The 27143-nt window shown below is 38.8% G+C and overlaps 2 protein-coding genes across 4 annotated transcripts in view; both read right to left on the reverse strand.

The window, feature by feature from the left end:
• Positions 1-23373, reverse strand: part of LOC128205635 (phosphatidylserine synthase 1-like) — a 48888-nt gene extending 25515 nt beyond the window's left edge. The window contains exons 1-3 of one of the 3 annotated variants that reach the window (XR_008256298.1): positions 23177-23373; positions 4103-4117; positions 2993-3084 (exon numbers count right to left, since the gene is read on the reverse strand). Coding sequence is in view for 2 of the 3 variants with exons in the window: in XM_052907439.1 (XP_052763399.1) it covers positions 2993-3084; positions 4103-4117; positions 23177-23325 (256 nt within the window). In the remaining variant the exon portion in view is untranslated. The remainder of the gene's footprint in view (positions 1-2992; positions 3085-4102; positions 4118-23176) is intronic. The other 2 variants (XM_052907439.1, XM_052907440.1) reach the window with 2 other exon arrangements.
• A 2423-nt stretch (positions 23374-25796) lies between these two features.
• On the reverse strand, positions 25797-26273 carry LOC128205905 (U1 small nuclear ribonucleoprotein 70 kDa-like). The gene has a single exon (XM_052907963.1). The coding sequence runs from the start codon at positions 26271-26273 to the stop codon at positions 25797-25799; it is 477 nt and encodes a 158-aa protein (XP_052763923.1).
• Between the last annotated feature and the right edge of the window lie 870 nt (positions 26274-27143).

Below are 27143 nucleotides of genomic sequence, written 5' to 3' on the forward strand. Positions count from 1 at the left end.
ACTACCTGACCACTGCACCTATTATTCATTCTATTATCAACTACCTGACCATTGCACCTATTATTCATTCTATTATCAACTACCTGACCATTGCACCTATTATTCATTCTATTATCAACTACCTGACCATTGCACCTATTATTCATTCTATTATCAACTACCTGACCATTGCACCTATTATTCATTCTATTATCAACTACCTGACCATTGTACTATTATTCATTTTATTATCAACTACCTGACCATTGCACCTATTAATGTCATAGGTTCAATTATCAACTACCTGACCATTGCACCTATTAATGTTATAGGTTCTATTATCAACTACCTGACCATTGCACCTATTAATGTTATAGGTTCTATTATCAACTACCTGACCATTGCACCTATTAATGTTATAGGTTCTATTATCAACTACCTGACCATTGCACCTATTAATGTTATAGGTTCTATTATCAACTACCTGACCATTGCACCTATTAATGTTATAGGTTCTATTATCAACTACCTGACCATTGCACCTATTAATGTTATAGGTTCAATTATCAACTCCCTGACCATTGCACCTATTAATGTTATAGGTTCTATTATCAACTACCTGACCATTGCACCTATTAATGTTATAGGTTCTACATGTATTATCAACTACCTGACCATTGTACTATTATTCATTCTATTATCAACTACCTGACCATTGCACTAATATTCATTCTATTATCAACTACCTGACCATTGCACTAATATTCATTCTATTATCAACTACCTGACCATTGCACTAATATTCATTCTATTATCAACTACCTGACCATTGCACTAATATTCATTCTATTATCAACTACCTGACCATTGCACTAATATTCATTTTATTATCAACTACCTGACCATTGCACTAATATTCATTTTATTATCAACTACCTGACCATTGCACCTATTAATGCTATAGGTTCAATTATCAACTGTTATCAGGTACCAACATCACAAATATACTAAGACTCAAATGGCAATCCCAAATCATCTCAAAAAGACAGGGTTCTCAATAAGAACCGGCCGCCGGCCAAAATGACCGGTTCAAATGGCATTTGGGCCGGTTCAAAATCGCCTAGTAACAAAAATTAAAAGTTCCCAAATCGTTTACAATTTAAATTTTTAAAATCCGTCAACGAATAAAAAAGTTATTGCCTTTTAAATACGACGACTTGATTAGCGTTCGCCCGGTCCCGCATATTTCTTTACGGCGCCGTTTAATAAACTTCACTAGTCCGTGTAGATAGACGATTGATTAAACGCTTGGAAGCAAGCGTCTCATTCTAGTTAAAATGAAGAAAAGAAAAATACACGATTTCTTTCACCCTGTGTCGAGTGAGTATAAGATAAAAATGAAATAAAACAGTCACATTTATGAATTTCTTGTTCTGTTTATTGTTTCACGTTCGATTTCCACCGTTTATTTTGTTTGAAGTTTTGATCGTTGTTTATTCCATACAAGATGCATTATTACGAAGATTTGATAAGGAGGTAAGTTTACTCTATTAACATTATCATTATTCTGTATGAAAAAATCGTAGCAATATTAAAGACTCACCAAATATAAAGTGGGTTGGGTAAGGTAAATTTTTAAATTTTTGCTTAAACTTCAATTTTAATACAAATTTGCAACTACATGATATCAAAATTAGACAGTGTGTCCCATTTATAAGAAAACATATTGATTGCAAGTGTTTTGAACAAAACAAAAAAACGTAAAAAAGATAGTGTACTTTTGATTTCAGTTGCATTTGCAGCAAGCTAATCATTGACTAATTTTTTATTGAAAGTGAATTGTTTCCTTTTTTTATTTTAAGAGACATTGATGTAAATTTTACTGACATTTTAAAACTGTCATGTCAGTACCAAGTTAAAGTGGTATTAATGAAATGTAAAATGTGCCATTTCCTGCATTTTTATATTATTTCAGGCAGTACAACATCTCACAATGACCAGACTGGTCCAGCTGCTGGATATGGTGATAACACTCCTTGCAGTGCCAATACCGAGTCTAGTAAAACTGAGGACAGTGACATGTGTTAATAACAGGGTTAAGCGTAATGAATACTGTTCTTATTAATTCAATGTGCCTTATGTATTTTCACAGTACAATTGCATTGTAGTTTTGTTAATACATTGTATATGGTGTTGAAAATACAATTTTCAAATTGATATTTTGTTGTTGAAATTTTGTAAATAAATATAATTGCATTATGATATATATAGATCCTGATACAACTACTGCTCTGCAGTACTTGTATCTGCATATTTAGGGGATATTACTTATAAAATTGCACTTGAAAGGGGTGATTTAAAAGGCATTCAAATAACCCCAGACTGCAGGAAATGACGCGCTCACATAAAAAAAATTCAGGGGGAGGACCCCCGGACCCCCCCCCCCCATTTCGGCCTGTTACTTTTTATAAATGGCCTGTTCACTGAAAAGTTATTGAGAACCCTGAAAGATACAAGACATTGAATCATACCACCCTTTCATGTGGTAAAATAAGTTAAGATTGAGATTGAGATTTGACTTGAGTAAACATTTTGCCTTGAATAATTTCATTTGACCTGTAAGGTGCGCAGTTATAGGCCAGGAACCAACTGTAAAATACTTGTGAACTCTTTGGTTTGGTCAGAGGTAGCTACATCAATAGTAATCTAAAATTTATTATTAACCAATCAAATCATTTCAATGTGCAAAATATAACATGTGGACGTTTTAATCCTAGTATTATACAATTGGCTACTGTTGACTAAGCATAGGTGAATGACCAAAATTAGCACACTTAGTTTAAATCATAGAGTCTATCCAGGCTAATAAAGGATCTGGATTTTGTTAGGTTTAGATATATATGTAGTCTTTGGTTATAATCTAATACTAAATGAACATAATTATAGTATTCAGGCTAATGTCCAACAAAATCTTAATTTGGAAGACTGGTAATGCAAATGTAACTAGCCTTACCGTTGGGAAACGCAAGTACCGAGATGACGAGAAAGAAGAATACGACGCAGCAGAAACCACTCCACAGGTTCGACTCCTGCACCTGGTCATCCCTGGAAAACAACAACACATGAAGGCTCATGTACATCATTTCATGTGAGTCTTTAGTGCAATGATGTTATTGATCGGTCATGATAGATTTTAGGTACTTTCTATAATTAAAGGGCAGTAACTTTCAAGTGACTTAAGCAATTTGGCTGGTTATTGAACTTGTCCAGGATGTTATGCCAATACACATTCTGACTAAATTTGGTGATGATTGGGAAAGGGTTCTTTAGTAATTGATTGGACAACGCAATGGAGGCCGCCAGCTGGCTTGTACACCGCAGGTGAAACTATAATACATTCTGTTCTATGAGAAGGTGTATAAAAACCTGTGCAAACAAAGATTACAAAAAATAAATATTTTATACTCATTGATGCACTGAATTAAATAAGTCAAAAGTCCCAACAAAGAATAATTTATATAATTACAAAAACTAACCCATAACAAAAGTGAAAGTCACTACTGTTCCTAGAGTTTGTGAGCCTAACTGGTGACACTCAGATAACAAAGGTCATTCCAAATAAATGATAATTAGGTTTTATACATGTACAGGGATTCTTACAGCTGGTAATTGTCAATCTGGAAAAAATGGTCTTGGTCTGTTTGAGTACTGGGTATGATGAATTCATGCCCAAAAGGGCCTTACTGGATGACCCTTTTTTGAAATGTTTCCAAGGTAATTTATGTTCTTTTCAGGGTATATCCTGCTACTGATTTTGATGCAAATGCCAGAGCATGAAATTAAACAAGACTTTACAAGACTTTGTAACTGTACAATGGTTTGAAGTTAAAGGCTCTCAATGCTGATTTCAGAATTAATCCAGAACTGTAGAACCCCTGTATCATATAGTGGATAATAATCACAAAAGTGTTTAATATGAACAAACATTCATGAACATTATGATGGGTGTAAGGAACACTAACAAAGGCATCCAAAACAATTAAAGTTTTATTCCAATTTATTTGGAATATAGGGGCTAAAAACTAGAAAATTAACTGGAAATCATATGAACATACATAATTACCCATTTGGTTCTTCACTAAATAAAACAATATGTATTAAGTATAACAGCTACATCATACATGTAGGTGATGCTTTATATAATCAAACAATTGATTATGAATTACATTTAAAAAACAATATCCCTCTACTTTTGATGAGGAATAATTAATTAAAATTTTGTTTAATAAAAGTGTTAATAATTAATTTTAACAATTGTTTAAAGTGTCTATGATTCAGATGTCAGTCTCATGTGGTCAAGAAAAACAGGAAAATAGGTAAGCAGGGCTTTTTCTGCCCATTTTGGGTAGAAGACCCTTTGAAAATGCCGAAATTGGGAAATTTTACAGAATAAGCAGTCAAATCTCCTGTGAAACAGGAAATTATTAAATATTAAATTCTTTTTCCTTTTAAAGAACCAGAATGGCCTTGGGGTGTAAATATCTATTGCAATAAATCATGACAAATAATATTTCATACTGATCTCTGAATGTGAGGAAAATCAATGATTTCTAAATTCAATTGTCCCCAAAACTTTACACCACATAATTTATAAGGAACTTGAAAATGAACCAGTACAGGTAAAGACTTTGATAAAAAAATATTTTTTTTACTTTTGATTGCGATTTTTTTCTGAAGATTGGAAAAAGTATCTTATATTTTGCTTTGGGAATGTGTCTAATAGTCGAACCCCTGGGTACTTCAGAAAAAGCCCAAATAAGGAACCATCATTTTATCAATAAACAATCCAAGGGACATCAAATCAGAATGCCTGGAACCATCAGTAACTGAAAGCATGGCACCATCAGTACCTATCCTTGAACCATCAGGATCTAAAGGCATGGAACCATCAGTATCTGAAGGCCTGGAACCATCAGTATCTGAAGGCCTGGAACCACCAGTAACTGAAGGCCTGGAACCACCAGTAACTGAATACCTGGAACCATCAGTTTCTGTAGGCCTGGAAATATCAGTAGCTGAAGGCCTGAAACCAGCAGTATCTGAAGGCCTGGAACATCCAGTAACTGAAGGCCTGGAACCACCAGTAATTGAATACCTGGAACCATCAGTATATGTAGGCCTGGAAATATCAGTAGCTGAAGGCCTGGAACCAGCAGTATCTGTAGGCCTGGAACCAGCAGTATCTGAAGGCCTGGAACCATCAGTATCTGTAGGCCTGGAAATATCAGTAGCTGAAGGCCTGGAACCACCAGTATCTGAAGGCCTGGAACCAGCAGTATCTGAAGGCCTGGAACCAGCAGTATCTGAAGGCCTGGAACCAGCAGTATCTGTAGGCCTGGAACCAGCAGTATCTGAAGGCCTGGAACCATCAGTATCTGTAGGCCTGGAAATATCAGTATCTGAAGGCCTGGAACAAGCAGTATCTGAAGGCCTGGAAACATCAGTATGTAAAGGCCTGGAACCATCAGTAACTGAAGACCTGGAACCATCAGTATCTGAAGGCCTGGAACCATCAGTATCTGAAGGCCTGGAACCATCAGTATCTGAAGACCTGGAACCATCAGTATCTGAAGGCCTGGAACCATCAGTATCTTAAGGCCTGGAACCATCAGTATCTGAAGACAAGGAACCATCAATATCTGTAGGCCTGGAACCATCAGTATCTAAAGACCTGGAACCATCAATATCTGTAGGCCTGGAACCATCAGTATCTGAAGACCTTGAACCACCAGTCCCTGAAAGCTTGGAACAGTCAGTAACTGAAGACCTGGAACCATCAGTAGCTGAAGGCCTGGAATCAACAGTAACTAAAGACCTGGAACCACCAGTAACTGTAGGCCTGAAACCACCAGTAACTAAATGCCTAAAACAATCAGTAGCTGAAGGCCTGGAACCAGCATTATCTGAAGGCCTGGAACCAGCAGTATCTGAAGGCCTGGAACCAGCAGTATCTGAAGGCCTGGAAACATCAGTATGTAAAGGCCTGGAACCATCAGTAACTGATGACCTGGAACCATCGGTATCTGAAGGACTGGAACCATCAGTATCTGAAGACCTGGAACCATCAGTAACTGAAGACCTGGAACCATCAGTATCTGAAAGCCTGGAACCATCAGTATCTGAAGGCCTGGAACCATCAGTATCTAAAGGTCTGGAACAATCAGTAACTGAAGACCAAGAACCATCAGTATCTGAAGGCCTGGAACCATCAGTATCTGAAGGCCTGGAACCATCAGTACCTAAAGACCTGGAACCATCAATATATGTAGGCCTGGAACCATCAGTATCTGAAGACCTGGAACCACCAGTCCCTGAAAGCTTGGAACAGTCAGTAACTGAAGACCTGGAACCATCAGTAGCTGAAGGCCTGGAACCAACAGTAACTGAAGACCTGGAACAACCAGTTACTGAAGGCCTGAAACCACCAGTAACTGAAGGCCTGAAACCATCAGTATCTGAAGACTTGGAACCATCAGTAACTGAACACCTGGAACCATCAGTATCTGAAGACCTGGAATCATCAGTAACTGAAGGCCTGGAACCACCAGTAACTGAAGACCTGGAACCATCAGTAACTGAAGGCCTAAAACCACCAGTAACTGAAGGCCTGAAACCATCAGTATCTGAAGACTTGGAACCATCAGTAACTGAAGACCTGGAACCATCAGTAACTGAAGACCTGGAACCATCAGTAGCTCAAGGCCTGGAACCATCAGTAACTCAAGACCTGGAACAATCAGTATCTGAAGGCCTTAAACCATCAGTATCTGAAAGCCTTAAACAATCAGTATCTGAAGGCCTGGAACCATCAGTATCTTAAGGCCTGGAACCATCCGTGTCTGAAGACCTCGAACCAATAGTATCTTAAGGCCTGGAACCATCAGTATCTGAAGACCTGGAACCACCAGTATCTGAAGGCCTGGAACAATCAGTATCTTACGGCCTGGAACCATCAGTATCTGAAGACCTGGAACCATCAGTATCTGAAGGCCTGGAACCATCAGTATCTGTAGGCCTGGAACAATCAGTATCTTAATGCCTGGAACCATCAGTATCTTAAGGCCTGGAACTATCAGTATCTGAAGACCTGGAACCATCAGTATCTGAAGGCCTGGAACCATCAGTAACAGAAGGCCTGGAACAATCAGTATCTGAAGGCCTGGAACCATCAGTATCTGAAGACCTGGAACCATCAGTATCTGAAGGCCTGGAACCATCAGTATCTGAAAGCCTGGAACAATCAGTGTCTGAAGGCCTGAAACCATCAGTATCTGAAAGCCTGGGACAATCAGTATCTGAAGACAAGGAACCATCAAGGAACCATCAGTATCTGAAGGCCTAGAACCATCAGTGTCTGAAGACCTGGAACCATCAGTATCTGAAGGCCTGGAACCATCAGTATCTGAAGGCCTGGAACCACCAGTATCTGAAGACAAGGAACCATCAGTATCTGAAGGCCTGGAACAATCAGTATCTTAAGGCTTGGAACCATCAGTATCTGAAGGCCTGGAACCATCAGTATCTGAAAGCCTGGGACAATCATTATCTGAAGACAAGGAACCATCAGTATCTGAAGGCCTGGAACCATCAGTATCTGTAGGCCTGGAACAATCAGTATCTGAAGGCCTGGAACCATCAGTATCTGAAGGTCTGGAACCATCAGTATCTGAAGGCCTGGAACCATCAGTATCTGAAGGCCTGGAACCATCAGTATCTGAAAGCCTGGGACAATCAGTATCTGAAGACAAGGAACCATCAGTATCTTAAGGCCTGGCACCATCAGTGTCTGAAGACCTGGAACCATTAGTATCTGAAGGCCTAAAACCACCAGTAACTGAAGGCCTGAAACCATCAGTATCTGAAGACCTGGAACCATCAGTATCTGAAGGCCTGGAACAATCAGTATCTTAAGGCTTGGAACCATCAGTATCTGAAGGCCTGGAACCATCAGTATCTGAAAGCCTGGGACAATCATTATCTGAAGACAAGGAACCATCAGTATCTGAAGGCCTGGAACCATCAGTATCTGTAGGCCTGGAACAATCAGTATCTGAAGGCCTGGAACCATCAGTATCTGAAGGTCTGGAACCATCAGTATCTGAAGGCCTGGAGCCATCAGTATCTGAAGGCCTGGAACCATCAGTATCTGAAATGAAAGCCTGGGACAATTAGTATCTGAAGACAAGGAACCATCAGTATCTTAAGGCCTGGAACCATCAGTATCTGAAGGCCTGGAACAATCAGTATCTGAAGACAAGGAACCATCAGTATCTTAAGGCCTGGAACCATCAGTATCTGAAGACCTGGAACCACCAGTATCTGAAGGCCTGGAACAATCAGTATCTGAAGGCCTGGAACCATCAGTATCTGAAGGCCTGGAACCATCAGTATCTGTAGGCCTGGAACAATCAGTATCTTAAGGCCTGGAACCATCAGTATCTTAAGGCCTGGAACCATCAGTATTTGAAGGCCTGGAACCATCAGTATCTGAAGGCCTGGAACCACCAGTAACTGAAGGCCTGAAACCATCAGTATCTGAAGACCTGGAACCATCAGTATCTGAAGGCCTGGAACAATCAGTATCTTAAGGCTTGGAACCATCAGTATCTGAAGGCCTGGAACCATCAGTATCTGAAAGCCTGGGACAATCATTATCTGAAGACAAGGAACTATCAGTATCTGAAGGCCTGGAACCATCAGTATCTGTAGGCCTGGAACAATCAGTATCTGAAGGCCTGGAACCATCAGTATCTAAAGGTCTGGAACCATCAGTATCTGAAGGCCTGGAACCATCAGTATCTGAAGGCATGGAACCATCAGTATCTGAAAGCCTGGGACAATCAGTATCTGAAGACAAGGAACCATCAGTATTTTAAGGCCTGGAACCATCAGTATCTGAAGACCTGAAACCATCAGTATCTTAAGGCCTGGAACAATCAGTATCTGAAGACAAGGAACCATCAGTATCTTAAGGCCTGGAACCATCAGTATCTGAAGGCCTGGAACAATCAGTATCTGAAAGCCTGGGACAATCATTATCTGAAGACAAAGAACCATCAGTATCTGAAGGCCTGGAACCATCAGTATCTGTAGGCCTGGAACAATCAGTATCTGAAAGCCTGGAACAATCAGTATCTGAAGGCCTGGAACAATCAGTATCTGAAAGCCTGGGACAATCAGTATCTGAAGACAAGGAACCATCAGTATCTTAAGGCCTGGAACCATCAGTGTCTGAAGACCTGGAACCATCAGTATCTGAAGGCCTAAAACCACCAGTAACTGAAGGCCTGAAACCATCAGTATCTGAAGACCTGGAACCATCAGTATCTGAAGGCCTGGAACAATCAGTATCTTAAGGCTTGGAACCATCAGTATCTGAAGGCCTGGAACCATCAGTATCTGAAAGCCTGGGACAATCATTATCTGAAGAAAAGGCACCATCAGTATCTGAAGGTCTGGAACCATCAGTATCTGAAGGCCTGGAATCATCCGTATCTGAAAGCCTGGGACAATCAGTATCTGAAGACAAGGAACCATCAGTATCTTAAGGCCTGGAACCATCAGTATCTGAAGACAAGGAACCATCAGTATCTGAAGGCCTGGAACAATCAGCATCTGAAGACAACGAACCATCAGTATCTTAAGGCCTGGAACCATCAGTATCTGAAGACCTGGAACCACCAGTATCTGAAGGCCTGGAACAATCAGTATCTTAAGGCCTGGAACTATCAGTATCTGAAGGCCTGGAACAATCAGTATATGAAGGCCTGGAACCATCAGTATCTGAAGGCCTGGAACCATCAGTATCTGTAGGCCTGGAACCATCAGTATCTTAAGGCCTGGAACCATCAGTATCTTAAGGCCTGGAACCATCAGTATCTGAAGGCCTGGAACCATCAGTATCTTAAGGCCTGGAACCATCAGTAACAGAAGGCCTGAAACAATCAGTATCAGAAGGCCTGGAACCATCAGTATCTGAAGGCCTGGAACCATCAGTATCTGAAGGCCTGGAACCATCAGTATCTGAAGGTCTGGAACCATCAGTATCTGAAGGCCTGGACAATCAGTATCTTAAGGCCTGGAACCATCAGTATCTGAAGGCCTCGAACCATCAGTATCTGAAGGCCTGGAACCATCAGTATCTGAAGGCCTGGAACCATCAGTATCTGAAGGCCTGGAACAATCAGTATCTTAAGGCCTGGAACCATCAGTATCTGAAGGTCTGGAACCATCAGTATCTGAAGGCCTGGAACCATCAGTATCTGAAGACCTGGAACCATCAGTATCTGAAGGCCTGGAACCATCAGTATCTGAAGGTCTGGAACCATCAGTATCTGAAGGCCTGGAACCATCAGTATCTGAAGACCTGGAACCATCAGTATCTGAAGGCCTGAAACCATCAGTATCTTAAGGCCTGGAACCTTCAGTATCTGAAGGCCTGGAATCATCAGTATCTGAAGGCCTGGAACCATCAGTATCTTAAGGCCTGGAGCCATCAGTATCTGAAAGCCTCGAATAATCCAGTATTTAAATGCCTGGAACCATCATTATCTGAAGACCTGGAACCATCAGTATTTGAAGACCTGGAACCATCAGTAACTGATGCCTCCAGTAACTTAAGACCTGGAACCACCAGTAACTGAAGACCTGGAACCATCAGTAACTGAAGACCTGGAACCACCAGTTACTGAAAACCTGGAACCACCAGTAACTAAAGACCTGGAATCACCAGTAACTGAAGACCTGGAACCACCAGTATCTGAAGGCCTGGAACCATCAGTATCTTAAGGCCTGGAGCCATCAGTATCTGAAAGCCTCGAATAATCCAGTATCTTAATGCCTGGAACCATCATTATCTGAAGACCTGGAACCATCAGTATTTGAAGGCCTGGAACCATCAGTAACTGACGCCTCCAGTAACTTAAGACCTGGAACCACCAGTAACTGAAGACCTGGAACCATCAGTAACTGAAGACCTGGAACCACCAGTTACTGAAAACCTGGAACCACCAGTAACTAAAGACCTGGAACCACCAGTAACTGAAGACCTGGAACCACCAGTAACTGAAGACCTGGAACCACCAGTAACTGAAGGCCTGGGGCCACCAGTAACTAAAGGCCTGGAACAATCAGTATCTGAAGACCTGGAACCATCAGTAACTGAAGACCTGGAACCACCAGTAACTAAAGACCTGAAACCATCAGTAACTGAAGACCTGGAACCACCAGTATCTGAAGGCCTGGAACCATCAGTATCTGAAGGCCTGGAACCATCAGTATCTGAAGACATTGAAGCATCAATATCAGTAGGCCTGGAACCATCAGTATCTAAAGACCTTGAACCATCAATATCTGTAGGCCTGGAACCATCAGTATCTTAAGACCTGGAACCACCAGTCCCTGAATACCTGGAACAGTCAGTAGCTGAAGGCCTGGAATCATCAGTAACTGAAGACCTGGAACCATCAGTATCTGTAGGCCTGGAACCATCAGTATCTGTAGGCCTGGAACCATCAGTATCTAAAGACCTTGAACCATCAATATCTGTAGGCCTGGAACCATCAGTATCTGAAGACCTGGAACCACCAGTCCCTGAATACCTGGAACAGTCAGTAACTCAAGGCCTGGAACCATCAGTAACTGAAGGCCTGGAACCATCAGTATCTGAAGGCCTGGAACCACCAGTAACTGAAGGCCTGGAACCACCAGTAACTGATGGCCTGTAACAATCAGTAACTGAAGGCCTGGAATAATCAGTATCTGAAGGCCTGGAACCATCAGTATCTGAAGGCCTGGAACCATCAGTATCTGAAGACCTGGAACCATCAGTATCTGAAGGTCTGGAACAATCAGTATCTGAAGGCCTGGAACCACCAGTCCCTGAATACCTGGAACAGTCAGTAACTCAAGGCCTGGAACCATCAGTATCTGAAGGCCTGGAACCATCAGTATCAGAAGGCCTGGAACCATCAGTAACTGAAGGCCTGGAACAATCAGTAACTGAAGGCCTGGAACCATCAGTATCTGAAGGCCTGGAACCATCAGTAACTGAAGGCCTGGAACAATCAGTAACTGAAGGCCTGGAACAATCAGTATCAATCCCACAGACACTATCATTTAAAGTAGACACAAGTGCCACTAATTAATTACTCCCTCTTGGCCCTCAGATGGAATTTAATGGCCTAACTAGCAGCCCATAAATAATCCATAAATAATAAGTTTGACCAGGAGAAAATTAACACCTTATCTCCAACAGCTCAATGGACATGAAGCAGTCAGACCCCCAGTAGAGGCTGCAGATGGCACACAACAATACAAGGCCAACACATCTACTACAGCTCAATGGACATGAAGCAGTCAGACCTTCACTGACACTCCAGAAGATGTAAACAATGTCAAATGTTAAACCCTACCCATTGAGAAATATGTAAATGTCAAGTGAACGCTTGTTAAATATTTTTAAGGATTGTCATGGCCTTGTTTCCAGGAATGAACATTTGTAATAAGTGTTAATAAATACTAAGCAAAAAAAGAGTGGTGACAAGGTGTATAGCTGAAAAGTATGTGTATTTCAAGTCCTATTGTTTCGTGTATTATATCACATAAAAGGAGATTGCAGTGCTCCAGCCAGGATTTGAAAAGGGCAGGGTGGAGTTTTGAAAAGGGCAAGCTACATGAGTCGTGTAGGGGCGATTGGGGGTGGTTATGGGAGGGGTCCACCCCTGTCACAAGGTGTTGTTTTTTTTTTGGGGGGGGGGGAGGTCTCACCCTAGAATTTGTTTTGTTTTCATACTCAATTTAAATCATTTTCCATGATTTTCAGACTTGAACAAAATGGGTCTTTTTCTCAAAATTTAGAAGGGTGTGTTTTATATCAAAATTAAAATTTGTCTTATTGTCTGTGGTATAGTGTGATTGTACTTGACTGACTCATCTTTAGTGCAATGTCACATATTTCTCCTAAAAATCATGTTACATTCAGCCTGGCTGTTATTTAATTGTCTTTAGTAAAATAATGTTTAATATGCTGATGTTTTAGAATAAAATGACAATAAAAATCACTGCCCTTGCTTAAAAAGTCACTTATAAAACATAGAACATTGATAAAACAAGAGATGTTTGTCAAACATTATGCCCCCCCTGAGCGCCATGTTGTCAGGATTATATGGACAATTGAATGAAATATGCATGGACCGAAATGACAGCTGATTTGTTGCTGTTTTAAGATTATGACCATTAAAGTGTGAGGATAAAGTGTGTTATGACCGTCATGACCTTTGACTCTATGAACTCAAAATCCAGAGTCATCAGCTGGTCACCAGAAACCTAAATGTCAAGTTTGAGGGCCATGGGTGAAGGCATTGTCAAGTTATCACAAGACAAGTTTTTTTCGTTCAAGGTCACTGTGACCTTGACCTTTGACCCGATGACCACTTAAATCATAAGGGGTCATCTACAAGTCAGATGCAACTCCAAGTTATGTTTGAAGGCCATGGGTTCAGGCATTGTTGAGTTATCACTCGGACAACCTTTTACCATTCAAGATGACTGTGACCTTGACCTTTGGCTCTATGAATCCTAAATCAATAAGGGTGATCTACTGGTCAGGCTTAACATCCATGTCAAGTTTAATGATCTTAGGTTCAGGCATTGTTGAGATATCAGTGGGGGAAGATTTGTTAACTCTTTTGCGTTAAAGGTTACTGTGACATTGACCTTGGCCTGATGACCCCCAAAGTCGATTGGGGTCATCTACTGGGCAGGCCCAACCTTCATGTCAAGTTTTATGACCATAGGTCCAAGAATTGTCGAGTTTGCTTTCAAGGTCACTGTGACCTTGACCTTTGACCCCTAAAATCAATAGGGGTCATCTACTGGTCAGGCCCAACATCCATGTCAAGTTTGAGGGCCATGGGTGCAGGCATTGTTGAGTTATCAATCGGACAACCTTTTACCATTCAAGGTCACTGTGACCTTGACCTTTGGCCCAATGACCCCCAAAAACAATAGGGGTCATCTACTGGTCAGGCCAAACCTCCAAGTCAAGTTTGAGGGCCATGGGTGCAGGCATTGTCACGTTATCACTCGGACAACCTTTTACCATTCAAGGTCACTGTGACCTTTGGTCTGATGACCCCCAAAAACAATAGGGGTCATCTCCTGGTCAGGCCTAACCTCCATGTCAAGTTTGAGGGCCATGGGTGCAGGCATTGTTGAGTTATCACTCGGACAAGCTTTAAAATTATTTTACCATTAAAGGTCACTGTGACCTTGACCTTTGACCCGATGACCCCCAAAATCAATAGGGGTCATCTACTGGTCAGGCCCAACCTTCATGTGAAGTTTGATGACCATACGTCTAGGAATTGTTGAGTTATCACTCGGACAAGCTTTGGTCTACCGACGGACCGACCGACATGCCTGTGCAAAGCAATATACCCCTCTTCTTCGAAGGGGGGCATAATAACTCCGAAATTCGGTCTGACAAAATGGCGGTTTCGGCGAATTTTGACAAGATCGTGGACATGATAGGTAAACACTATATAAAGCATCAACATATTTTTGTGGGTAACAAAGAAATTTTCATCATCAATATTTTAGAAATAAACTTTCAAAACATTTACTTAATAAGTGATGTATTTGATTGTGTTAGCGCCACTTTTCCTGTGTTTATAAATCGGCAGTGACCGTCTGCTTCAAATCAACACTGTTTAAAATGGCGAGTCTCGTCTGTACAACACAATAAACAATTATTTTAAAATATTTAATTGTGCTTGACAACATTTTTCACCATCCCCTCACATTTTCTATAGCATTTTACGAACTTTCAGCATTGAATAAACGAGTTCTCAATGTATATTCTGATTGGCTGGTATTCAATAGCTCCGCCTCCTGCCGATGTTCCCTATTTGGCTTTTCCTAATTATCGGATTAAAAGATGACCGGTTATGAAAACACAGGTCGTCTGCTAACTACACAAATACACAATTAGCTGTCATATGACTTGGTCAAGGCACATGGGAAGATGAAAGGGCAGTACGGCATATTTTAAGCAGTCGGCAATGGGGCAGCATGGTGACATATTACGTAATTTGTCTCAATTATGACAGCGGCTGCCGATCTTTAATAATGATTTAAATAGTAAAAAGGGCACTTACGGGATAATTGGCGCTAATAGAGCATTTGTGAAAAGGGCACTACTCAAAAAAGGGGCAGGGCGGTAAGAAAAGGGGCAAGGGCGCTGCGCCATTGAAAAACGGGCTAGCTGGAGCACTGGATTGATTTATGACATTAACATTGGTTTCCTCTAGATAACCATTGCTACAATTTCACATTTATAGTGGTTTTACCGCATAAAATATCAGGAAGAATCGAATCAAACTATCAATACTGTAGCATCTTTACTTAAAATCACCAAGTACAACATTCTTGTGAACAACTTAACTTCTCATTGGACCTGAAAAGATTCTCTACAAGTATTTGTTTCATTTTACAATTCTTCAAGTGTTTTTGGTTTGCTAGGAAATATATTGCCTTAAACCAATTTCCTTGTAAAATTATAATGAATGCATGCATATATGGAAACAGTGGAGATCACCCAAACTGCATGTTTATCTCATGATGTCTGACAAAGTGCTGTAAAAGTAATGATGCTTGAAGCATAACAGAAATTATAAGTAGAACTTCTATTCTTACACTTCAATCAGAGACAGGAACCTTATCTTACATTATTTATTGTAAAAATGAAAAACAACAACAACTGGAAAACCATTGAAGTGGGAAAGTATTACATATATAATCATATAATGGACAAGTCCCGTAGCCATAGATACTGTTTAAAGGTTGAAAGGCTTCAATATTAAACGAAAGACACTAATAAAATGTACAAATAATATTGCCATCATTTAAGGGATTTAGTTACGTTTAATAGGTTTAGATATCAAAATTAAATATTTCGTTTATTTATTTATCTTATAATTATTTACACATATGATAATCAGTTAAAAAAAATGAGTTCTTTTGTTAACTGCTCAATGCCGAAAAGCATTGATACTGATATCCAAAATTGAATGGTCAACTTTAGGCCTGGGTTTATAAAATTCTGTTCAAATAAATATCTGCCAGTTGCTGTTTGGAATTTGTCCATTATAAGAAGTAAAACAACTCATCTCCAACAAAGTTTACAAACATGGCTGCCTACATGAAATCTGTGTCTGAGTGATAAAGATCACTTTAAAGTGAATCGCTCATGTTTATGGACCAAAAAGTTGTTTTAAGGGTAATGCATCTGAAAACACTGATTTTATCATTATTTTACTCTATGATATCAAAATTGCAATTATTTTGCAATAAAAAAGTTCATTTTACAAGCCATGAGCAAGTCCCTTCAAAGCTGAACTCTCACTGATTTACCATTTTGACAACTATTTAATTCTTCATCTTGGAATGAGTCAATTTTTTAGTAAATTAATCTGCAAACCAGTGATATAAGATGCAAACCAGTGATATAAGATTACTGACAAAAGATCAGATCATCGATTTTCAAATTTCCCTTCAAAAATGCCTAAAAACCGAACTAGACTAACGGTTTAAGAAACAAGAGGCACATCAGTGCCTGTGCTCCACTGGCCAAAAGGTTCAAGCAAAGACCACCTAACGAACATTTTCGTCAAGTTTCATAGAAATACAATCATCAATTTTTGAGGAGAAGTTATTTAAAAAATTTTTTTACTTTAATAGCTCTGGCTGCCATGTTGTGCAGTGGACCGAAATGATTTGGGTAATTTGAGTAAAGGAGCACCAAACAAACATTTCTGTCAAGTTTTATCGAAAAAAGGTCATCGGTTTCGACGACAAGTCGTATAAAGTTTTTTTTATTTTTTAGCTCTGGCATGGTGTGCAGTGGACTGGAACCATTTAACAAATTTTGGTTAATGACCACCCAAGGAACATTTCTGTCAAGTTTCATCAAAATCTGATCATCGGTTTCTGAGGAGAAGTCGTTTAAAGGTTTTTCTATTTTTACCTCTGGGGGCCATCTTGTGCAGTGGACCGAAACCATTGAAGCAAATTTGATAAAGGACCATCCAAGGAACATTTCTGTTAAGTTTCATCAAAATCTGATCATCGGTTTCTGAGAAGATGTTCTTTAAAGGTTTTTCTATTTTTTTGCCCTGGCAGCCATGTTGTGCAGCGGACCGGAACCATTTGAGCAATTTTGGTTAAGGACCACCCAAGGAACAATTCTGTCAAGTTTCATCAAAATCTGCCTATCCGTTTCAGAGGAGATGTCGTTTAAAGATTTTGCTATTTTTAGCTGTGGCGGCCATATTGTGCAATGGACCAGAACCATTTGAGCAATTTTAATAAAGGACCACCCAAGGAACATTACTGTCAAGTTTCATCAAAATCTGCCGAACCGTTTCAGAGGAGATGTCGTTTAAAGATTTTGCTATTTTTAGCTCTGGCGGCCATATTGTGCAATGGACCGGAACCATTTGAGCAATTTTGGTAAAGGACCACCAAAGGAACATTCCTGTGAAGTTTTGTCAAAATCCGCTTATCAGTTTCAGAGGAGATGTCGTTTAAAGTAAAAGTTTACGCACGCACGCACGCACGCACGCACTCACGACGGACAATCTGTGACGACATAAGCTCCATGGCCTTCGGCCAGTGGAGCTAAAAAGGAAAAAAACATTCTGCAGAGGGTAAAAGCACAGCACAGCTGGTGTACATTGAACAAATTATCTGAGAAAGAAGAAAGAAAACAGTCCCCTCTGAATCCCATTAATGACAGTGTATACCCCTCTAATCAATAATTTACATGCTACAGTACTCCTGGTCTCCAGGTTCTGGTCATAATAGTAGTCACAAGTGTATCAATACTTCCCATAGTTGTCATTTACTCAGAGTTACAATAATACCATGATGGTTAGACTAAAACACTTAGAAATAAAAAATTCAAAGACAGCAGCCTTTTAAATCAAAACTTGGTTGTCTGTTCGGAACATTTTTTAGTTAACAACGTGATTAACAAGTTCATTGTTAACTTTTAAACATGAAATATTGGATAATGTGGTTAAAAATTTAAATTTAACAGTACAGCTGAAACATTTGTCCTAAATCTTGTTAGAAATTATTGCCGATCACAATAATTGTAAAGCGCACCCATTTAACTATCAGAGCAGTACAGATTTTAAAGTAAACAATGATGAGGTTAACAATATTGTTAACTTTGACCAAGTTCTAAACAATGGCCCAGTATTGTTTATACATAATAACACTTTTGCGTTCATTGATATCCTTTGCATGAGGATCTGGAACAAGCAGAGGTTCTGAAATTTGGACATATTGAAAGGTCACCTTCTGATGACCTTTCAGTCAGCCAATCAGAGGCCTTCTTCCACTATGTTTGAAAGTGAGTGATGAAGTTAAAGTTCAAAATCTTTTGGGTAATATAGCTTCAAACATTCAAGCAAACTTTTAAATATTGGCTTGTGTAATCAGGAGATTGTAAATCAGAATGTTGAAGAGTATCACCAAAACCACAAACTGGTGTCAATATTAAATGTTTTAAATCAATATTTGCCAGTGTTCTTGTGTAATGCACCAGTCAATTGTAACCACGGCCCCTCCCAGGTCCTGGGAATAGCGGGGACTTTGACTTTCGGTCCAGCCAACCCTGGCTAAAATCCCCGCCCTGCGGGAATGAACAGATGGTAAAATCCCCAACAAATGCCCCCGCACCCCAGGGACCCTAGGTAAGGCCCATTCCCCGCTATATTTAAAGTGAGACAAGACCACCGCATTCACCTGGCATTGCGGGGACACATGAAAGGTAAAAATACTTTACAAAAAGGGTGGAAATATCATATTTGACTGTAATCTGTATGAAAACGATATCAAAATTTTATGTGGTCAAAACATTTTTTTTCAAAACATTCTTACATCTTGGAACAAAAAAAAAAGAAGCAAGCCAACACACACATAAGAAAAGTCATAATTTGGAATAACTCCGAATTAAAATGTAATAATGAAACAATGAAACAATATATAATAAAGAATGGCACGATAAGGGGATACTCTATCTCGAACACATCTTCGACTTTAGATTTAAAAAGTTCTTTTCATTTGATAACATGCAACTTCTATACGAAATCCCCAATCGTGACTATCTAAAGTATCTACGACTTATCAATAATATACCGCAATATATGAAAAATGAACTAAAAATATCAGATATTTCAGTTTTGGTTGAAAAAAATTCGATGTTGGAAAAAATTAAGACCCCAAAAAAGATAACGCAGTTTCTGTATAATAAACTTATTCAAAATAACACTTTTGAAATAAAACATAAACATATATGGGAAAACTCTTTAAATGAAACACTTAATTGGAAGGAAGTATATTCACTGCCATATATAGCAACAATCGACACATGTATACGAGCCTTTCAGTTTAAGATAATCAACAGAATTATACTGGTCAACAAATGAATATCTATTTAAATGAAAATTATCCAATTCTAGTTTATGCAACTTGTGTTCCAACTTTGAGGAAACAATAAACCACATGTTCTGGGAATGTCATATCATACAAGACCTGTGGAATGATTTGAAACGCTTTCTCCACTCAAAAAATATTAGAATTGAACTAAATCTAAAAAAATGTTTTATTAGGAATAACCGTTGAAAGAAATTATAGCTGCATTAACTTCACAGTTATACTTCTAAAATTCTACATTTTCTGTTCAAAAAACAGAGAAACCATTCCTTACTTCCGAAATTTTGAAAAATACTTATATATTCGAATCAATATTGAACGTGAAATAGCTATTATGAAAGATAAATTAAATGTCCATTTGCAAAAATGGGCTTTTCTTTTATAATCACTAGATATATAATACATTTAATACATTTTAGAAAGCCAGATTGTCTCTTCTCCTTTTCTTATTATTTCAAAAAAAAAATTGGGTATTTTCTCTTTCATTTTTTTTTTTATTTCGCCCAATCTTCCCCCCTTTTTTCTAAATCAGAAAATCGCAAAACAATTGGTTCTTCATATGTAAGATACTTTTTATATACATGTCAAATATTTTCTACGTATAGCTGTATGAAGTGCCTTTTTTGTATATGTTTGAATAAAAAAACAACAAAAAAACGGCCCATTTCCGCGGCATACCCCCAGACCTGGGGGGGGGGGGGGTACAATTGACTGGTGCATAAGTATTACAAAAAGTGTAGACTGGGTGCTGACTAAATGTTCCTTTTTAAAAACTTGAATAAAAACTACAACAGAAACAACAGTTACAGTAACATTAACAGTAACTTCGATGATATCATAATTTGTATTACTATACATTTCAGATAAATTACAATATACAATTCAATGGCCTACTTCAAAAGATGATACAGTTTTTAAACTAGGCCTATCATGGTATGGTACTAGGGAAAATAATGGGCACTCAGGGAAACAATTTAAATCATTTGGAAATGTTTATGTTTCCCTATACATGTATAATTGTAAAGTAGCTTAATTCACAATCCTCAGCTGTATATCCTATGCTGAAAATATTAATTTCCAGTTTAGATTCACAATCAGAATTATTTTTTTTCTAATACACATAAACATGAACATGCATGAACATAATTTTATTCGACGTATACCAACAAGGTACATAGTCATACAATATAAATACATTTATATAACGTGAATTCAACATGTCACATAATACAGATTCGATACAGGCAATGTCTATACGTAGATATGAATAATTGTCCATAGGTAAAAAAAAATATATGCAAATGATAAAACATGAGGATGAGCTGATATAAACTAATCACTATATGTAATGGAAGTTCTATGTTTAAGAGCTTCTTTTATATATTTGGATAATTTAAATACAGTATTTTTGTTGTCTGACTTAAGCAGTTCTATAAACTTGTACATGCTTGGTCTGATATAAAAATATTTTTTAATGTATTTCCTTCTGATGTCATTATAACAAGGACATATTAATATGAAATGAAATTCATCTTCTAGATCATTTGAATTACAAAAAGTACAATAACGTTCATTTCTAGGAATGTTGTTATTAGTATATCTACCAGTGTGGATCCTTAATGAATGAGCAGACACTCTTAATCTAGTAATATAAAATCGTAAGTCATGCGGTAGAATGTTCAAATATTGTTCAAGGTCTAATGTAGTTTTAATATTATTATACAGGTTTAGAACACTACTTCTAGCTTTGTCATTACCCCATGTTTGCTTAAATGTATCAATTAATGTGTCTCTGAATAGACTGACAATTGTATTAACATTATATAGCTGTGGATTATCAAACACATATGCAAAGCCATGTTTGCTTAGAATATCTTTAACATCAGTAACCCAATTATGTTTACCATTTTGACAGTCTTTAACAGACATATTATATATTTCCTTGATTATAATATTATCTGTTTCAATAACTTTGAACCAATACTTTAAAATTCTAATATATCGTAATACATACAGGGGATAACGGCCTAGTTCCCCGTATATAGCACAATTGGAAGTATTAATGCGTACATTTAAGATTCTTTTACAAAACTTTAAATGAATGCGCTCGATTTCTTTTGATTTTCCAAAGGTCATCGTCACACTTTTGTTTACATGTACATCATGAGCACCAATAACCGGGGAAATTCTTGCCAAACAATGCCTTTTCCGGTGAATTTCAAGGTTCCATCAAATACAGGAGACCACTGAAAACACGAGATACCAGGTTGTTACATGTACATTGTATATCCTGAGGTGTCCGTCACATTACTAAGCTTGAACATTATGGCCCTTCAGTCCTTGGATATTGTTTAGATAGAAACTATAAAGAAATTCAATAAATAGCCTTGAGTATTATTTAAAAAAAAGTATATAATTATTTTACATAATGTTTAAAATAAAAATATTTTTTTTAAATAAAATTCAAGGATATTTATTGAAATCCATAATTTTTTATGCAACAGTAAATTGTAACCAGTGACGCCCCTCCCCTAAGCCCGGGGAATAGCAGGGACTTTGACTTTCAGTCCTGCCAATCCCACGTAAAATCCCTGTCCTGCGGGAACAAACTGGTGGTAAAATCCCCGCCAAATGCCCCTCCCACCCTGGGGACATCCTAGGTAAGGCCCACACCCTTCTATTTTTGGCGCAAAAAAACAAAACCACCGCATTCACTGTGGGGCCACCTGACAGGTAAATAATGCCAATTTGCCCCGCTATCCTGGTCATCTCTTTAAAATAGACTGGTGCATTATTATGACACCTGTGTGTATTATCTAGTGTTGTGAATCGGTTCCAATTCTACAATCGATGATCGGTTCCACTCAAGTAACCAATTATCGATAGTACAATCGATTTTTTAAAATACTAGATAAAACCTTAAGTGAAGTTTTATTCATGCACATTATTAAACTCTTAATCATTATATGCATACTGGTATACGTTATGTCTATGATTGAAGTAATTATGTGTTATATAAAAAAAAGTTCATTTTTACTTGCTCATTGTGGCCTTCATCTGCCATTTTGTTAAAGATAACGTCCGAACACATACTTATATTTTTTTCAATTATTTTTTCGATGATCGATTAAAACCAGCTACAATCGATTGTCGCCGATTTCAGGCCAAACCAATCGATTTTCGATTATAATCGATCATCGGAACATCACTAGCATTATCGTTTTTAAAATATCACCAATCTAATCAATAACATTATATGAAATTGTTTGTATTGCCTGATTCTATAAATGGTTTTGTCCATCAAAATGAACGTTTATACCCAAATCCTCAGCTGATTCTAACAAAATGTTATACATGAATGATAACTGGGACCAATAATGTAATCTTACTCCCAGATGATAATAACAAATAAAATCAATTTAATATAGCCTCACTGATTTCCACCAAAACCTATAAATAATCATTACATATGTGTTTTTTGTCTCATAAATGATTCTAAATATAACGCCTTAACCATGACAGAGATAAACTGATTTCCTGCAGAACACATTTTCAAGAACTTGACATTGGTCGCGAAAATGTATGACAACCTGTCACGCCACTAATGACAACAATTCGCTTGCATCACACTCACCTCGTAAAGGCGCTGTATAGGAGTCCAGCAATAGAAACAGTCAATAAAGTGATCGTATGTGGCTTATAAAACACTTCCAAACTGATATCATCCACGCCTTTTTCGTTGATAAACCTAAAATGGTCCTCTTCGTCTTCTCCTAACTCCATTGTTGACTGCTGTCTGCTACAGAGACTGGGACCTCGGTTTAGAACCAGCGTGACCTCGTGACACGGCATAAATTATGAACCTGTCAATTATATAATATCAAAGGGAGAATAAAGCATTTGGCTTTTCAAACCCCACACAATGGCTACTTCCCTTGGCAGGGTACTGATGTTCCCACTCAGTGGAATAGCTAAAAGTATAAATTCATTCCAGTTTAATTTAAGCAGACATTTTTAAAAGTGGAGTTCGGGCCTTGTTCAACTGTAATATATTCTAAGGGGTGAAGCCATATGTATATACCCAGTATGTGCACGTAGACATTTAACTCGTAGTGATGCCAGGGCCATTATTTTCAGTGATTCTTTTTCAGTACATTAAAATAAGAAGATATTCGTGACTAATATTGCCACTTGCCTATTGATTTTGCTCAAGAGTTATGGAAGTAATAACAACTTAAGTTTCAAAACAATATAACTAATTTTCTTTTTTTTTATTAAAATTAATTACATTAAATAAACATTAAATTAAAGTTTAATTTAATTTAATTTTAATTTTAATTTTAATTTTAATTTTAATTTTAATTTTAATTTTAATTTTAATTTTAATTTAATTTACGCCTTCTGCACGCATGGAGACAAGCATGGGCACCCTTCTGCCCTCATGGAGACAAGCATGGGCACCCTTCTGCCCTCATGGAGACAAGCATGGGCACCCTTCTGCACGCATGGAGACAAGCATGGGCACCATTCTGCCCTCATGGAGACAAGCATGGGCACCCTTCTGCCCTCATGGAGACAAGCATGGGCACCCTTCTGCCCTCATGGAGACAAGCATGGGCACCCTTCTGTCCTCATGGAGACAAGCATGGGCACCCTTCTGTCCTCATGGAGACCAGCATGGGCACCCTTCTGTCCTCATGGAGACCAGCATGGGCATCCTTCTGCCCTCATGGAGACCAGCATGGGCACCCTTCTGCCCTCATGGAGACCAGCATGGGCACCCTTCTGCCCTCATGGAGACCAGCATGGGCACCCTTCTGCCCTCATGGAGACAAGCATGGGCACCCTTCTGCCCTCATGGAGACCAGCATGGGAATCTACCAATGACCTCCGTCATCATGTATTCACGGGTGAATCGATACAGTAATAATGACGTTAATTAAAATGCACAGGTTTACAGCTTTATAGAGGTTTCTATTTTATTTTCTTCGTTGTCTGTATCATTTTTTTCGCCCCCAAGTAGTCATTTATCAATTAACCAACATCTTCATAAGATGATAAAGCATTTAAAAAGGTACACACTTTAAATCTGATATGCCTGTCTAATTAACAGATATAAGATAGCATCACCAGTCTCACATTTTTTTCAAATATTGTTTAAAAATTCTAAACACACTCCCGATGCAAACAGTCTAAAATTATATCAGTTTTTTAAAAAACAACAACACCTAACAATATCATCTTTGCATGTTGAATACTTTGTGACGTTACTGTTTCATTTAAAAAGCAAGCACTTTTCATATTCAAAAGCTATTCTAAATTTGTAGTAGAAACATCACTTTTACATGTACGATCGATATGCAACTTAATTAAGTTTCAAACCTTTTGTCGTGCATTGCCATCTTTTCGCACCTTTTATTGTAATGCCCTAACGCGTTACAGCAAAGCATTGTTATTATAATAATGCATTTATTTATAGATTATTTGTTAAGTTTATTAATAATATAAATAGACTGAAGAATAGAAAACCGGAAGACATAAAACTATTACTAAATAGCAAAAACAGGACAATAACCTCAATTTTGAAGAATTATCCTCCAGAAAGAATATCTATAAATACTTAATTATTAGATGTAGGTTTTTTGTGCACCACAGCGAACATTTATGTAAATAACATTTACACGGAAAGGGATATAGAAATCTGTCATTTAAACCTCCAAATTTTGTATTTTGACATAATCTTCCAGGGTTTCAAATCTTGGAGGAATTTGTACGGGAACTAGCGGTGCTGGTTCTCGAGCCTGGCTCTCAAAGCCACAACTCGTACGTGTGGTCGTGCATGGTACGAGATCTGTCTCCTCTCTTCTGTCGTTCCCACTGGCTCATGGAGCCACCAATGGTTCATGCGTATGTGGTCGCGCATGATTCGAGAACTATTCATATGACTTTCCATTTTACTTCTACCTCTTATTATCGTTTACCCTTCTCCATACCTTATCTTTCACTCTTAGTCTTCCAAGTTCGCACCATCCTTCTCCACTCATCTTCTTGCCTGTTTCCCTCCTCAAACCTACCTCTTTAATCTGCTTTATATACTTCGTTTCCTATATCTCCTCTGCTTTCTTTCCATCATTTTCCCCTCTCTAATCTTTCTTCCGTTTATTATCCCTACTCTCCCTCACCTTAACCATTGTCCCTTCTCCCTCTTCCATCCTACCATCTCACCCCCCCCCCCCCCCCCCTTACTCCCTGTTCTATCTTTTCTTTTCCAACTGTTCTATCTTCCCTTCTCCAACTTTTATATCCTTCTTTCTCCCCCTGCCCTCCCTACTCCCCCTATCCCCTCTTCTCCCCATGTCCGTCCTTTCCCCCTGTTCCCTCCCCCTGTCCTCCCTTCTCCCCCTTGCCCCCCTACTCCCCATAACCATTGTCTCCCTGTCTCCCTCCCTTCTTCCCCTGTCTTTTCCCTCACGTTCCCCCTTCTCCCTCCCGTCCCCCCTTCTCCCCCTGTCCTCCCTTCTACCCCTGTCCCTTTCCCCTGTCCCCTTCTCCCTCCCTTCTCCCCAGTACTCCCTTCTCCCCCTGTCAGTTTTCCCCTGTCCCCTTCTCCCTCCCTTCTCCCCAGTACTCCCTTCTCCCCCTGTCACTTTTCCCCTGTCCCCTTCTCCCTCCCTTCTCCCCCTGTCCTCCCTACCCCGCGTCCCTTTCCCCCTGTCCCTTTCTCCACCCATGTTATCCACCCTTCTGACGCCGACAGCGATGTCGATAATATTTACAGCATTCAAATAAACAACATATTTAAATTAATTTTAAATATGATGAAATCAGGACTGAAAAATGATCGGGTAAGACAGAAAACATAACAATAAAAAAGCCAAAATTCGAGATTTGTCCGATTTATTTTGCGGTGAGGAAGTTTTCTAAATAATCAATTGGCCAAATTGGTCAAATGTAACCAGTTAAAGTTAAGACCATATTAGTTCTAGTAGTTCTAATTAGCATTGCAAAATGTAAACAAAAGTATGAATTTCTGAATTTGTTTACATCAAAATCTATTGTGAAATGTAATGTGTGGGGTCATCAATTACCAAGTACGTGACTTGTATGCGCATTCTGGATATTTTGGTGTTTGGTAATCATTTGAAAGGTTTTTAGGTGTATGGAAAATAACGAAACAAAAATATTTTACATATGAGCTTTTTTGGTCACGAATATAATATTTTGTTCCAGCAGGTCTATTAGCTATGGAACTTGCACGATCAAATCTAAAAACATCCCAATACTTTTATTTACAAATGATCTGCATTACAAACAATCTCAAAATAATGTTATAAACTTATCCACATGTTCTTCGATTGGCCTAAAACGTATTATATTAAGCTCCAGTGACATCGACCTCCATGACTGTCCGTGTTGGATCCGTGTCGGGTCCAGGCTGTTCTGGGACTGGGATAGTCCTGGATGGTCTGGGATACCACCCCGGCAATTTTAAACTGTTTAAAACTGCCGTGTTGATCCGGGACCGTCCGGGACCACCCGGGAGGATTTTTCAAACCGGGGTTGTCCGGGAAGGTGCATGTAGCGACCGTGTTGGCTCCGCA

The sequence above is a fragment of the Mya arenaria genome, chromosome 10 (genome assembly GCF_026914265.1).
Source record: "Mya arenaria isolate MELC-2E11 chromosome 10, ASM2691426v1".
Classification (NCBI taxonomy): Eukaryota; Metazoa; Mollusca; class Bivalvia; order Myida; family Myidae; genus Mya; species Mya arenaria.

Coding starts and splice junctions, on each gene's coding strand:
- LOC128205905 (XM_052907963.1), bottom strand. CDS start 26,273: ATGGGTGGAGAAAGGGACAGGGGGAAAGGGACGCGGGGTAGGGAGGAC.